The sequence below is a fragment of the Letharia lupina genome, assembly GCF_014066315.1.
Source record: "Letharia lupina isolate WasteWater1 chromosome Unknown contig_6, whole genome shotgun sequence".
Taxonomy (NCBI): Eukaryota; Fungi; Ascomycota; class Lecanoromycetes; order Lecanorales; family Parmeliaceae; genus Letharia; species Letharia lupina.
In genome coordinates, this window is record NW_023502975.1 from 349,569 (window position 1) to 363,294 (window position 13,726).

Sequence of the window (13,726 nt, forward strand, 5' to 3'; positions counted from 1 at the left end):
AATAATTTAATAAGAATATCTATTATAGTTTAAATTATAAATATATAATTAATAGTAACTATCTTATTCTTACTTAATTAATTAATATAATAATATTAAATACTAATATATTTAGTTCTTTAATAATATTTAAGATTCTTTATAAAGTTAATAATTCTCTTATTATTATCGAGTAATATTATAGAATCTTTATTTAGCGCGCGAAAATAAATCTCTTATAATTATCGTATAGTTTATACGATAATTATATCTTCTTCTATTAAAGTTATATATTTAGCTTCTATAATAGATATAATTATTTCTTACTATTTTTAACTATATTATATATATATTACTTTTTTATATAATAAAACGAATTTATAAATAAGTTTATAATTCTTCTAATTATTATCGTATACTAAATTCGCGATTTCTTTTAATCTTTTAATTTCTTAATAGCGTAATTCTAAAATTTTAATATCTTAGAGATATTTAAATACTCTATTTATAATATTTATATAATTAGTATATATAAAAGAATAAGATAGAGCTAAGCTAAAAAATCTTAAATTTATATATATAATTAATTATAAATTCGAGTTCGCTACGCTCTTTAATTAGATTAGCTAAATTAGTTCGATAGTTCTTTCGCGTCTTCTTATTAAGAATTAGATATACGTTATTTATAAATAAAATAACTTTTTTATTTTCTATTAGAAGTTTAAGATTTCTTTTTTAAATTATAAAACGTAGTTTACGCTTTCTAATATTAAAAGAATTATAAAATTTAATCTTATAATTATTAAAAAGTAAGAAGCTTAAATATCGTTTATTAAAGTTCGCTTATTAAAGTTCGCTTAATAGCCCTAATTAAAAAATAGATATATATTATTTAATTTTAGAATAACTTTTTTATTTTCTATTAAATTTTTAAGATTTTTATTTAAATTATAGAACGTAATATAAGCTTTTAGATAAAAAAAAGAATTACTAAATTTAGTCTTATAAATACTTAAAGATAAGAAATTCAGATATCGCTTACTAAGAACCGCTTATTAAAATTTACTCGATAGCTCTAATTTAAAAAAAAAAATTTAAATTTAATTTATAGATCTTTACTCGTAGATAATAATATTATAGTAGAATTAATTAAGCTTTTTTATATTAAATATTAATTATAAGAAATATAAGACTTTCTATTCGCTTTTAATATTATAGTTAAATTATATTTTTTTTCTCTAGCTAATTTAATTTAATTTAATTATATTTATTTATAAAGATATAGATAAAAGTCGTTTAATTTATTAAACACTCTTTAAATATCTTTTTAATATATTATATCTTTTTAGTAATTAAAATATAGAATATAATTAATTAAGTTTACTTTTATAGTCTTAGATTCAATATAGATTTAATATTTAATATAGTTTATAATATTTTATAGCTTAACTTTAATAAGAATATTATTTATATAGAGTACTATAATAATTAGAAATTCTCTTTAATAATATTTAAATAAAGATATAGCTATTAGCTATAATAGTTATAAATTTTATTTTCTTAATAATATACTTAAATTTCTTATTCTAGATACGAGCTAATTACTTAAGATTATATATTTCTTTTTAAAAAAGTAAGATTTTATTTTTAATATTAACTACCAATAAATAGTTTAATAATAAAATTATATAGATTTCTTTATAAAGATTACTATTAAAATAAGTATTATTAATATTAATATATTTTATTAGAAGACTTATTATTATTATATATAATAAAAATAAATATAAAAAGTTAAATTATAGAGTGAGAATAAAGATCTTATAAAAGTCGATATTTTTTATTTATATAAACTCTCTAATAATAAGTTTAATCTTAAATATATTAATAGTTCTATTATTATTATATTTAATCTTAAAAAATTATTTATAGATAATTAAGTATCTATTAGTCGATAGAGTATTAAGTTTTTAAATTTCTTTAATAACTAAAGCGATAATTTTCTTAATAATAACTTACTTTTATTCGCGAGTATTTAATATATTAATAGCTTTCTAATAGATAAGAGACTTAATTATTATATTTATAAACTTAATCTTATTCTTTATATTAAAGTTATTATAGAATTTATAGAATTTATAATCTAATTTTCTAATATAAACTATTATATAAAATTAGTAATTTGAAATATAAGATATTACTTAATATAATTAGAAGAATTAGAGATTAATATAAATATAATTATTTATTTAATATTAATCTTAGATATTATTCTCTTAATCTAAATTCTAATAAAAAGATCGCCCTTTTCGATAGACTGGAACGTCGTTTTAAGAATCTTTTACTTTAAGACTTCTTTCTTACGTTATACTATCTAAACGATTAATATACTCTTCTTATACTCTCTTCTACTCTCTCTACGACTATATATAAACTTACGCGCTAGTCGAGTTAAGAAGATATTTCTATATTATCTCATTAATTAAACTTTATTACTTTATTATAGATCGCTTATTAAATCATCGATGCGTAATTAAATAATATAGAGATAAGAAGAGAAAAGATGAAAAGAGAGAGAGAGAGAGAGAAAGAGAAGGGTTAAATATATATACTAGGATTCTTAAGCTACTTTAAACGCCTATAAATATAACTCTTCTCTCTTCTCTCTATCTTTCTCTCTTTTTAACTTACTTCTCTCTTCTTACTACTATTTTTAAGAATTTAGCTTTATTTATTTTTCATATAGATAATTATTCTTATCGCTATCTACGATAGCTCGTTATAAAATATTACTATATATTTAAAAATAAAATACGAACTTATCTTATATCTTTCTCTTTATAAGAAGCTAGCTCTTAACTCGAGAATATTATAATATACGATATAAGAAGATTAATAAAAGCTATTAATTAATAACTCTTTATATATATATAATTTATATCTTAATTATCTTAAAAATTTATAAAGAGAGTAAGTTATTTTTATTATAGATTTTATAGTTATTATACTTATATTATTAATTATTAATTTATTAATATCATAATACTATCGATATCGATTTCTATTATACTCTATAAAGATCGATAAAGAGTCGAGTTAAAAGCTCTTTTTATTAAATATATAATAATTACTTTTACTAATAAAAATAATTTAATAAAGATTTATTAATATTAATTAAGTTAGACTTATATTAAATAAAAGAATTAATATATTTATTTATTAACTTTAAAGTAAATCTGTAATATAAATTAAGATATATATATTTCTATTTCTTTATATACGAATAATATTAAAATAATTTATTAATAATTTAGTAGCGAAAAAAATATAGACTAGATAATAGCGAAATCGATAAGTCTCTCTTAAATACGATTAATCTTTTAAAGCTACTATATTATTATTAAGTAATAAAAGTTAATATCTTTTTTTATAAATAATAATAAGTTTAATTAATAATTATTTTATTAATCGCGGCATTTATTAGATCTCGATCTAAAGCTCTTCTTGAAATTATTTATCGCGATCTAGATTTATTCATTTAACGCGATAAGACTACGAGAGAAGTAGCGCTTATCTTACAGTTAAAGCTTACTCAAATTAAGTCTTATAAGAAGCGTAAGAGATCGTAAGTGATTATTATAAAATTAAGTCTATTAATCTAATAGATATATAGAAAAACTTATATATTCTTTATCGATATTAATTTCATTTTTTATATTATATTCTATATTATTAATCTTATCTATAACGATAACGACTATTCTTTTCTTAAATATAAACTTAAAAATAATTTTAATTTTTAGGATCCTAAAGAAACTAAATTACTAATTAATTTTATAAAAAGAGAATATATTAGTATATTAGTTATATATAAAAGAATAAGATAGAGCTAAATTAAAAAACCTTGAACTTATATATATAGTTAATTATAAATTCGATAGATCTACGCTTTTTGGTTAGATACCGCGGGTAAATAAATTAACGTCCGTAGTTATTAAAAATCTCGCCTCTTATTAAAAAAATAGGTGTACGTTATTCACATATAGAATAACTTTTTTATTTTCTATTAAATTTTACGATTATTTTTTTAAATTATAGAACGAAATGTGGGCTTTTAGATAAAAAAAGGTTTTTAAAATTTAGTCTTATAATTATTAAAGCGTAAAGAATTCAAATATCGCTTACTAAAGTTCGCTCGACAGCCGAATAGCCCTAATAAAAAAATAGGTATATATTATTTAATTTTCGAATAACTTTTTTATTTTCCATTAAAATTTTTAGAGTTTTTTTTAAATTATAGAATGAAATATAGACTTTTAGAGAGAGAAAAAGACTTTTAGATTTAGTCTTATAACTATTAAAGCATAAGAAATTTAAATATCGTTTATCAAAGTTCGCTTACTAAAGATTACTGACCTATTTACTCAATAGCTCTAATTTAAAAAATTTATAATTTAATTTATAGCCTTTACTCGTATAAAAGAATAAGATAGAGCTAAGCTAAAAAATCTTAAATTTATATATATAGTTAATTATAAATTCGAGGTTACTACGCTCTTTTAATTAGATTATCTAACTTAGCTCGCTAGCTCTCTTACGTCTTCTTATTAAAAATTAAATATACGTTATTTATAAATAGAATTACTTTTCTATTTTCTATTAAGACTTTTAAGATTATTTTTTTAAATTATAAAACGTAGTTTACGCTATTTAATATTAAAAAAATTTATAAAATTTAGTCTTATAATTATTAAAAGAGTAAGAAGCTTAAATATCGTTTATTAAAGTTCGCTTATTAAAGTTCGCTCGACAGCTCTAATTAAAAAATAGATATATATTATTTAATTTTAGGATAACTTTTTTATTTTCTGTTAAAATTCTAGAATTTTTTTTTAAATTATAGAACGTAATTTACGCTTTTAAATAAAAAAAGAATTATTAAATTTAATCTTATAAATATTTTAAGATAAAGAATTTAAATATCGCTTTTATTTTAATTAAAAAAAAGATACGTATTATTTACTTTTTATAATAAATTCTAATTTTTTTACTTTAATATAAGCTTTTAGATAAAGTCCAGTGAATTTAATCTTATAAAATTTTAATATGAAGAATTTAAATTGTTAAAACTTATTTCGCTTTTCGTTAAAAAACTCGATGATTTTAATTCATTTGGAAACTATTTCGGTTCGTCCTCGATTCGAATTCATAAATCTCCCTCGCTAAAAAATCGTAAAATTCGTAAAATTCGTAAAATTAATAAAAATTCTATAAATTATAAAAATAAAAATAAAATAAAATAATAAGTATAAACTATAATAGATATTAAAATTAACTTCTTATTAATTAAATTCAAATTAATTTAAAGTTAATTAACTCTCTATAAACTTATTATTAATATAATTTCTCTTTTTTCTATTAAAATCTTTTTTTTTAATTATAGAATATAACTTATACTTTTAAATAATTTAAAAACTATAAAATTTAATCTTATAGTTCTAAGTAAATCTTAAATTAAAGTATTTTCACTCTTCGAGAGTCGAATTTAATCTCGAAATTAGATTTAAAAATTAATTACTTTTTATAAATTTAATTTATAGACTTAAACTTATTAGATATATTATTATTTCGTATTAATATATATAAAAGAATAAGATAGAGCTAAGTTTAAAAATCTTAAATTTATATATATAGCTAATTATAAATTTAGAATTACTACGCTCTTTAATTAGATCGACTAAGTTATCGCGAGTAAATAAATTAATATTCGTAATTATTAAAAAATAGATATACGTTATTACTCGAGTAATAGAAAAGTCTAGATATTAATTTAAATTAAGTTAGAAGATTAAGAGTCGTTTTACATATAATTTCACATTTAAAATTTCTTCTCTTAATTTATATATAAGTATATAATTAGTATATCTAAAAAAATTTAAATTATTCTAGACGATAATAAATAAATAATAAGCTATTAATAGAGAAATTTAATAAGAAAAGGCTATAATATCCACTTAATTAGTATTTAGACTTTTCTATTACTCGAATAATTATTAATAGATAGAATAAATTTTTATTTTCTATTTAATTCTTAAGATATTTTTTAACATTATAGAACGAAATATAAGCTTTTAAATAAAGAAAGAATTCTTAAATTTAGTCTTATAACTATTAAAGCGTAAGAAATTCAAATATCGCTTATTAAAGTTCGTTCGACAGTCGAATAGCTCTAATTAAAAAATAGATATACATTATTTAATTTTAGAATAACTTTTTTATTTTCTATTAAGATTTTAAGATTTTTTTTTAATTATAGAACGAAATTTACGCTTTAAGATAAAAAAGAATATTTTAAATTAAGTCTTATAAATATTTAAAAGTAAAGAATTTAAATATTATTTATTAAAAACTTATTTATTTTAATAAGAATACTCTTTTATATAAGTTTAGATAGTTGAGTAATAATAATTTTAATAAAATTCGAAATTATTTCGCTTCCTCCTCGATTCGAATCCATTAATCTCCCTCGCTAAAAAATCGTAAAATCGTAAAAATCGTAAAATTGTAGAATTCGTAAAAATTATAAAGTTAATAAAAGATTTAGAAATTATAAAAATAATAATAATAGTAATTAAAATGAAAAGACTATAATAGATATTAAAATTAACTTCTTATTAATTAAATTAAAATAAATTTATAATTAATTAACTTTCTAGAAATCTATTATTAATATAACTTCTCTTTTTTCTATTAAAAATTTATTATTATTTTTTTAAATTATAGAACTTAACTTACGCCTTCGTTTTCAAATAATTTAAGTTATTTAAAATTCGATCTTATAGTTCTAAGTAAATCTTAAATTAAAGTATTTTCACTCTTCGAGAGTCGAATTTAATCTCGATATCAGAAAAAAAAAATTAATTATTTTTTATGAATTTAATTCATAGGCCTAAACTTATATTTATATAAATCTTTAGAGACTATACTATCGTAATCAATATAACGCTTTTCTATAATAAATATTACGAGTAGATTAAATAATTAGAAGAAGAGATTAACTTCGTATAGATCTTTATAATCTATTATCTTCGACGAGTAATAGAAAATATTATTAATAGTAAGCTCGAAGGTTTTTAATCTTATAAAGTTTAAGTTAATATAATTATTTATTAGATAATTCTAATTTTAATAAGATCGTCTATAATTTAATTATAAATTATATTAATTTAGCTATCTTCTAGCGTAATTTTCTTTTTTATATAATTCGATATAATATCTAGAATACATATAAGAATATAATATCTTAAACGAAGTTAATCTAAGCGATTAAATAGATAAGTTAATAAATTAATCTTTAATAATTTAAAGAGTTAATTAAGATATAGAGTATAAGTATTCGCTAGAAGAAAGAAATTTAGAAGCTTCGCGGTTATCGAAACGAGCTATTTTAGCGTATTTAATATTAATTTATATTTATCTATTATATAAAGAGATAAGTTATCTATAATTAATATAAAGAGATAAATTAAATTATAAATTAAAAGATTAAAGTATAAGAGTAGAAACTTATAAAGTAGATCTAAAAAGAATATAACGTTATTATTTTAATATAAGATATATAAGTGTAATTTAAGAGAGATATATAATTACTTAATTCTATTCTTTATATCTTAAAGCGTATTTAATACGCGTTTATAAAATAATTATATATTATTAAAGTTTTCTTTAACTCGCTATTAACTCGTAATATCGAGTATAATATAAATTAGTATATCTTTATTATCGATAATATAGTATCGCTATATATTTAATAGAAAAGAGTATTTTATAAAGCCCGTCAAATATAAAGAATTTAGGCGAGAAAAAGTAATTTTAATAATATAAAATATTTCTTAAACGCCGTTAAATCTAAGTTTAAGTTAAACTTCTTAATCTTCTATCTCTTTTCTATAAGATATAAACTCTATTAATATCTTTATTATCTCGATAATATTAATTTATCTTTAAAGAAGCGACTCTATAATTTTAGTAATAAATATTTATTATAGCGATACTTTAACTATCGTTATTCTTTTCGATTCTATAAATTCTATTCTTTTCTTTATCTTGAATATATAATAGTTATATTTAATAATATAATATATTTTAAGAATTATACGATAATCGTTTATAAAGTCTATATATCTAATAAAATTAATATATCTTATAGAGTTTTAAACTAATTATTATTTATCTAATTTTATAAATTTATTATATCTATTAAAGTAATTATTCTATAATTTATCTATTTTAAGACTTTAACTCAAAAAGCTCTAATATTAATAGAGTAGAAATATTTTATAATTTTCTAAATTCGTCTTTATAAGACTATGTTATAAAATAATATATTAATTTAAAGAATATATATTCTTCGAAGATATATTTTTTATTATATCTTACTATATTATCTAGAGTAATAAAATAATATTAAATTTCTAAATATAATAAGTAAACTTTCTAATTTTATATATTCTAATTCTATAATAGTATTTAAATTTATATATCTTTAAATTATATAGTCTTCGAATTTATAGATATTTAAAGCTTACTTATTCTCGAAGTTTATATAATCTTTAAGTTAATATACTATCTTAGAATATATAAACTTTTAGAGATAAATATAGAAAATTTAAGAATATCTTTACTCTTTTAATATTAGAATCGAAGCGTAAGAGATAAGACTAAAATTAAAACTTTATTTTAAGAGGGTTTTAAAAATAGACTTAGAGGGGTAATCTAAAATTAAAGTATAAGAGTATAAGAAAGATAAGATATAGAGATTTAAAAGTAGAATAGATAGTTTAAAGATATATTCGTACTTTTAAGAACGTTATTAAACTAATAAGAAAGATAGAAAATATCTTAATTAGTAAAAGTAAAAGTATAATAGTTTATTAGAAGAAAATTTAATTTAATTAAAAAATAGATTAGCTAGCGCGATTATATTATTTAAACGTTATATTAATTATTTATAGAAATAAAATATATTATACTTATTAATCGATTAATTATAAGCGATAGTCTTTTAATATAATAGAAATTATATATAGAAATTCGATATATCGAGATATAAGCTAACTCGAGCTTAGAAAGTCTTATATTTATTATTTATTAATCTACTATTTAAAAACTTTAATTATACTATTTATAAGATTTCGTATAACTTAAATATAAAGAATCTATCGATTAAGAGATTTAATTTAGTTAAGATTTCGAATAATATATAAGTTTAAGAAATTTAATATTATATTATATATATTTAATAGTATAGATAATACTATACGATAGCGACGTTAAGAAAGCCGAGATAATAATATTAATATCTGCTCTCTTAATAGAGATATCCTCGATATAGACTAATCGTTAGAAATTCTTTTTAAGCGGTCAGTTATACTCAATAATATATTGAAGGTCCTGTTGCACTTTGATGTGTCTATTCTGTGGTTGAGTGGGGGAAGAAGCAGTAAAGGGCAGAATTAGGATGGGCAGAAGCAGAAAGATGGGAAAAGAGTGGGCATGCATTTGACCCCGAAAAAAAAAACCGCTCCTATTTGACCATCGGCTACATGAAACTTCCAATATATAAATAGTAGGAGGATGAAGCTAGCACTTGGAGAGACTCGGGGTATATAACTGGTAGAATGATATTTTAATCCGACAAGGCCCAGAAGCTGTCAGAGCGCAGTTGTAAAAGTAGATACATTTGAAGTCGACCCGGAGAAGGGTTCACAGCCACAGATCTAGGCCACGAGATGCTCAAAGACTGCGTAAATAATCAGTCAACAACGATGGAGTCTAAAGAACCCAGCTTACTGACCTTGGACAGCTGTTGAAACAGTACCCATCCCGCTATGGCAACAATATGCAGTTGGCCAAAGCCCTCACCATATCCGCCTCTATTTGACCACTGGATTACCCCTATCGCTAACACCAGAATCGCTTGTTGAACCGTAATATCAGTGGCAAGACCAGACGCATTCATCGGCTCCTCTATCGAATAGAGCGGATAATACTTGAGGAAGAATGGATGCATGAGGTAGTCGACAGTGACAAAGACCAGAGTCTGGCAGATGAGCTGGTAGTCGCTCGGGACAACGTTCGCTTCACACACGCAACTCGGATTTGGAATCATGGGATGGTATGATGCGATCAGAGGCACTTCCATCGTGTAAAACAATGAGAGAAAGAGCTCCTGCGAGTTCTGATACCGCTGGACGCCAAGCTCAGAGCCGCTCGCTTCGGAACTCGTGGACCGGAAAGAGTGCTTGCAAACTTTGACGATCCAGAACGCAATATAAAGAGACTGGTAACAGAACACAAGAGCCAGGACTAGAAACGGTCAGCTGAAGCTTTCGCTCTACTCGCGTTTGGGAGCAATATCGGATTCATACCCATCGCTACCGGACCAGAACCCACGCATGAGTGCCAAAGGGACCAGGCCCCACGTAGAACATGGGTTGATTGCATTGTGTGTCGAATTCGAGTCTGAACGCAGTAGGCGAGGGGGGGATACAAAACCGCAGAAGTGGGGCTCTGAGGTAGAGGAGTGTTGATGGTCACAAGCGCTGGGAATAGTAGCCTTCTCACATTCAACCCCAGGCTAAATTAACACCTCTTACCGAAAATGGTGGGAAAGAAGGGCCACATTCTGGGTAATTGAGATTCGCCAGGCGCTTTTGATCTGCAGGCTAGCGAGGCTGGCGAGTTGCCTGCGTAACTTAGGCGAGGCTAGGATCAAGTTTGAGGACGAGAAAAGAATTACAGAGAGATTACAAGAAAGCACACGGGTGACAAAAAAGCGCGCACCCCCCTTTCATTAAAGACTTCAAACCTGCTGCAGTCAGACGACTCACATGCTACGCATTTCAACTCGACTAGAATTAAACGGCTCTTATGCTGCAAATTCCAGCTTTACTGCAGTCAGACGGCTCTCATTCTGTACATTTGAAATTGGCTGCAGTCAGACGGCTTAATAAGGTGCGGACTTTCTTGTGTCACCCGCATGGAGAGTCACAATTAATTACAGAATTTACAAGGATTCCAAGCCCAAAGCATGAGCTGGCGTGCATCAGTGCTGACGTGGGACGGAGAACGGAGAACGGAGAACGGGCAGTAAGTTTGGGGGATGGAATGGAGTCGGGTAGTCCGGTCCGAGGGTCGGGTACAAAGAGACTTTTGTACCCGACCCTCGGTCCATGCCTTGTTTTTGCCTTATTTTGCCCTGCACATCAATTATCCATCTGCAGGAGGTTGAGCCGTAGGATTGTATTAGGTAGCATGACATGGATCAATGCTGACCGCGACTACACATGACATCGTTCCGAAAGGCCATGTATGCATTTCTTGACCAGCTTTAACCGTCCAATCAGATAACTCATCACTATTGTTTCTTGTTGCTCTCTTTAGTAAAGCGTTTATTTCGGTCGCTCCTCTTGTTCGCACGCAGCTGACCAGGCCATCAAATAGGAAGACAAAAGGCACCACAGGCACAAAACCGCTCGGCAAGCGATGCAGATGGCCTGGATAGTAAAAGGCTGTATCAATTCGAAACACCATTCTAAGTGCACATTCGTCGTTTAATCCTCACGATTAGATCGTTTCCCTGTACAGGTCCCATGACCCCAAGACAAGGCTTCATCTCTTCCAATCGTGGAAACGTGTTTGGAATACCATCTTTCTCTGCATTAGGGATTTCCAACTCAAATCTTTTTAAAACAAACGCCACGAATGCAACTACTTCCTGCCGCGCGATGAACCTTCCAGGACAGTAGGTCGACCCTCCTCCGAACGGTCGGTAATTGGGACTTTGGTGGAGATTCCTCTGTCTTAAGAATCTCCCACTGTCGAATTCTTGCGCATTGGTACCGAAAATTGCCTCGTCGAAGTGAAGCTGACGGTAAGGAATGAGGACTTTCGCGCCTGACCGGAGAACAAAGTCGCCAATAATGGTGTCGGAGACGACGCTTCGAACGGACGATGAAGAATTAGTTATACGGAGCACCTCGTCGAAAAGGCAGTTGAGGCGGACACAAGAATCGAGCAGAAATGTCATAGAGAGCTCTCCGGTTGTTGTGAAAGCATGACTTGTTTCTTCTCGGATCAGGGCTAGAAGTGTGGAATCGTGGAGGAGATAGGTAAGTATCCAAAAACAGAGTTTGTACGTGTTAGAGTTGACCCTGTCGAAGTCAGCAATCGTTCTTCTGATGGCCCAAGCCACTCTGGTGCGTGCAGAAAGAGTTATAAACAACTTACACCCAGTACACCATAAGGCTCAGTGTTGCTATGTCCCGATCACCAATACCCAACTGTCTTTGCTCTGCCTCCAAGGTCCGGATGAACCATGCCTCGCCCCGTCTGCTTCCCTTGGGCGTCGCGAAATATTGCGTCAAGGCATCGATTGCTGCGTCTTTGGCTTGATACATGCTTGAAGCCATGAAACGTGGGTAACGGTACATTAGCATCCAGCTGTTGTCGTCGAAATCAAAAAATTCTCGGAACAGATCTGGTTGGTTCTGAAGAAGAGATTCACCATAGAATGCCCGCGTTGCAGCATTCAACAAAACATCTGCGCACCATCCTTTGAGCCATATGTCCTTAGACATTTCGCTTGATCTGAGGGTGTACTTGTCGTTAAGTTTGATTGACATGCTGTCCCAACGTAAAGACTCGTCAATGTAGTCTTGGAATTTCACACTTAACGACCTTTGGTTCTGGCCTGGGTGCAACTGCTGCTTGTGAAAGTCTCGTGTGAGCTGAGCAAGGGATTTTTGACTAGGATTTTTAACCTGGGTGTTAAAACCGTGTTTATCGTTGCTTGGGAGTAGCCACATTTTTTCGATTGCACCAGGACTAGCACCAAAAGCTACCATGATGTCTCTGATAAACTGGTCGAAAGTGAGAGATTCAGTCTCCTTATATGCAGCTGCTACATCGTGGGGTGATGTGAGAACGTAGAGGTTTTCTCCGGCGAGAGTCAATCGAAAAGGTCGACGAGTGTTGTGGAAGTACTCTCTAATTATAACAGTACCTGTATTAAACTTTCTTCTGCTTCACCGAAAGAGGGTCTCGCGCTTACCGGCCATACGTAAGTGTTCCATGTGAGTCCTTGAAAAAAGAAATCGCGTGGCCTAAGCGTGGTATGAGCAGAACATTCTCCGTTGTCTGAACGAGAAATATGACAGGTCAGATTATTCACCTAGATCTATATCAATTTAGATTAGTGATATGTCCAAGTCGCCAGAGACCAAGGAACGCGGACACAACCAAATCTGCATAGGTGTTTCTCTTACACGGAATCCAATAGGGCAATTCTGGGATCTCTTTAGGATGGAATAGAGGCCAAAGCGTGAACTTCCACAGCCGCCAGGTCAACAACGCTGCAGATAGTAGCAAGAACAGCCAAAGAGTAGGACAATACGGTGCAGCAATGACGCTGCTGAAGGAGATGACATTGGGGTTGTATAGCCACCGCCTGAAAAGGTCGATCCATGGGCCGAGCATTTCGCTTCATTCACGGACGCGCAAATCGAATCAAGAAAGTAAAATTGGCTGTAGGTCAGTAAGTATGATCACGAAATTTTTTCAGCCTTTGATCGACCTCGTTGCGTGCAGCCAGGACACTACAGTATTTATGAGAATAAAATAAAGGGCAATGGTGGGGGAAATCCAGCCGGTATATGTCTGCCTCCTGCATGCGGCGGCGTCTCAC

At 27.1% G+C, this 13,726-nt stretch overlaps 1 protein-coding gene across 1 annotated transcript; it reads right to left on the reverse strand.

The window, feature by feature from the left end:
- Positions 1-11,575: 11,575 nt before the first annotated feature.
- On the reverse strand, positions 11,576-13,100 carry HO133_009006 (uncharacterized protein; the record flags this gene model as incomplete). The annotated part of the gene is made up of 3 exons (XM_037299867.1): positions 11,576-12,194; positions 12,271-13,045; positions 13,094-13,100. 3 exons carry the CDS (start codon positions 13,098-13,100, stop codon positions 11,576-11,578), a joined length of 1,401 nt encoding a protein of 466 aa, XP_037154693.1.
- Positions 13,101-13,726: the final 626 nt, after the last annotated feature.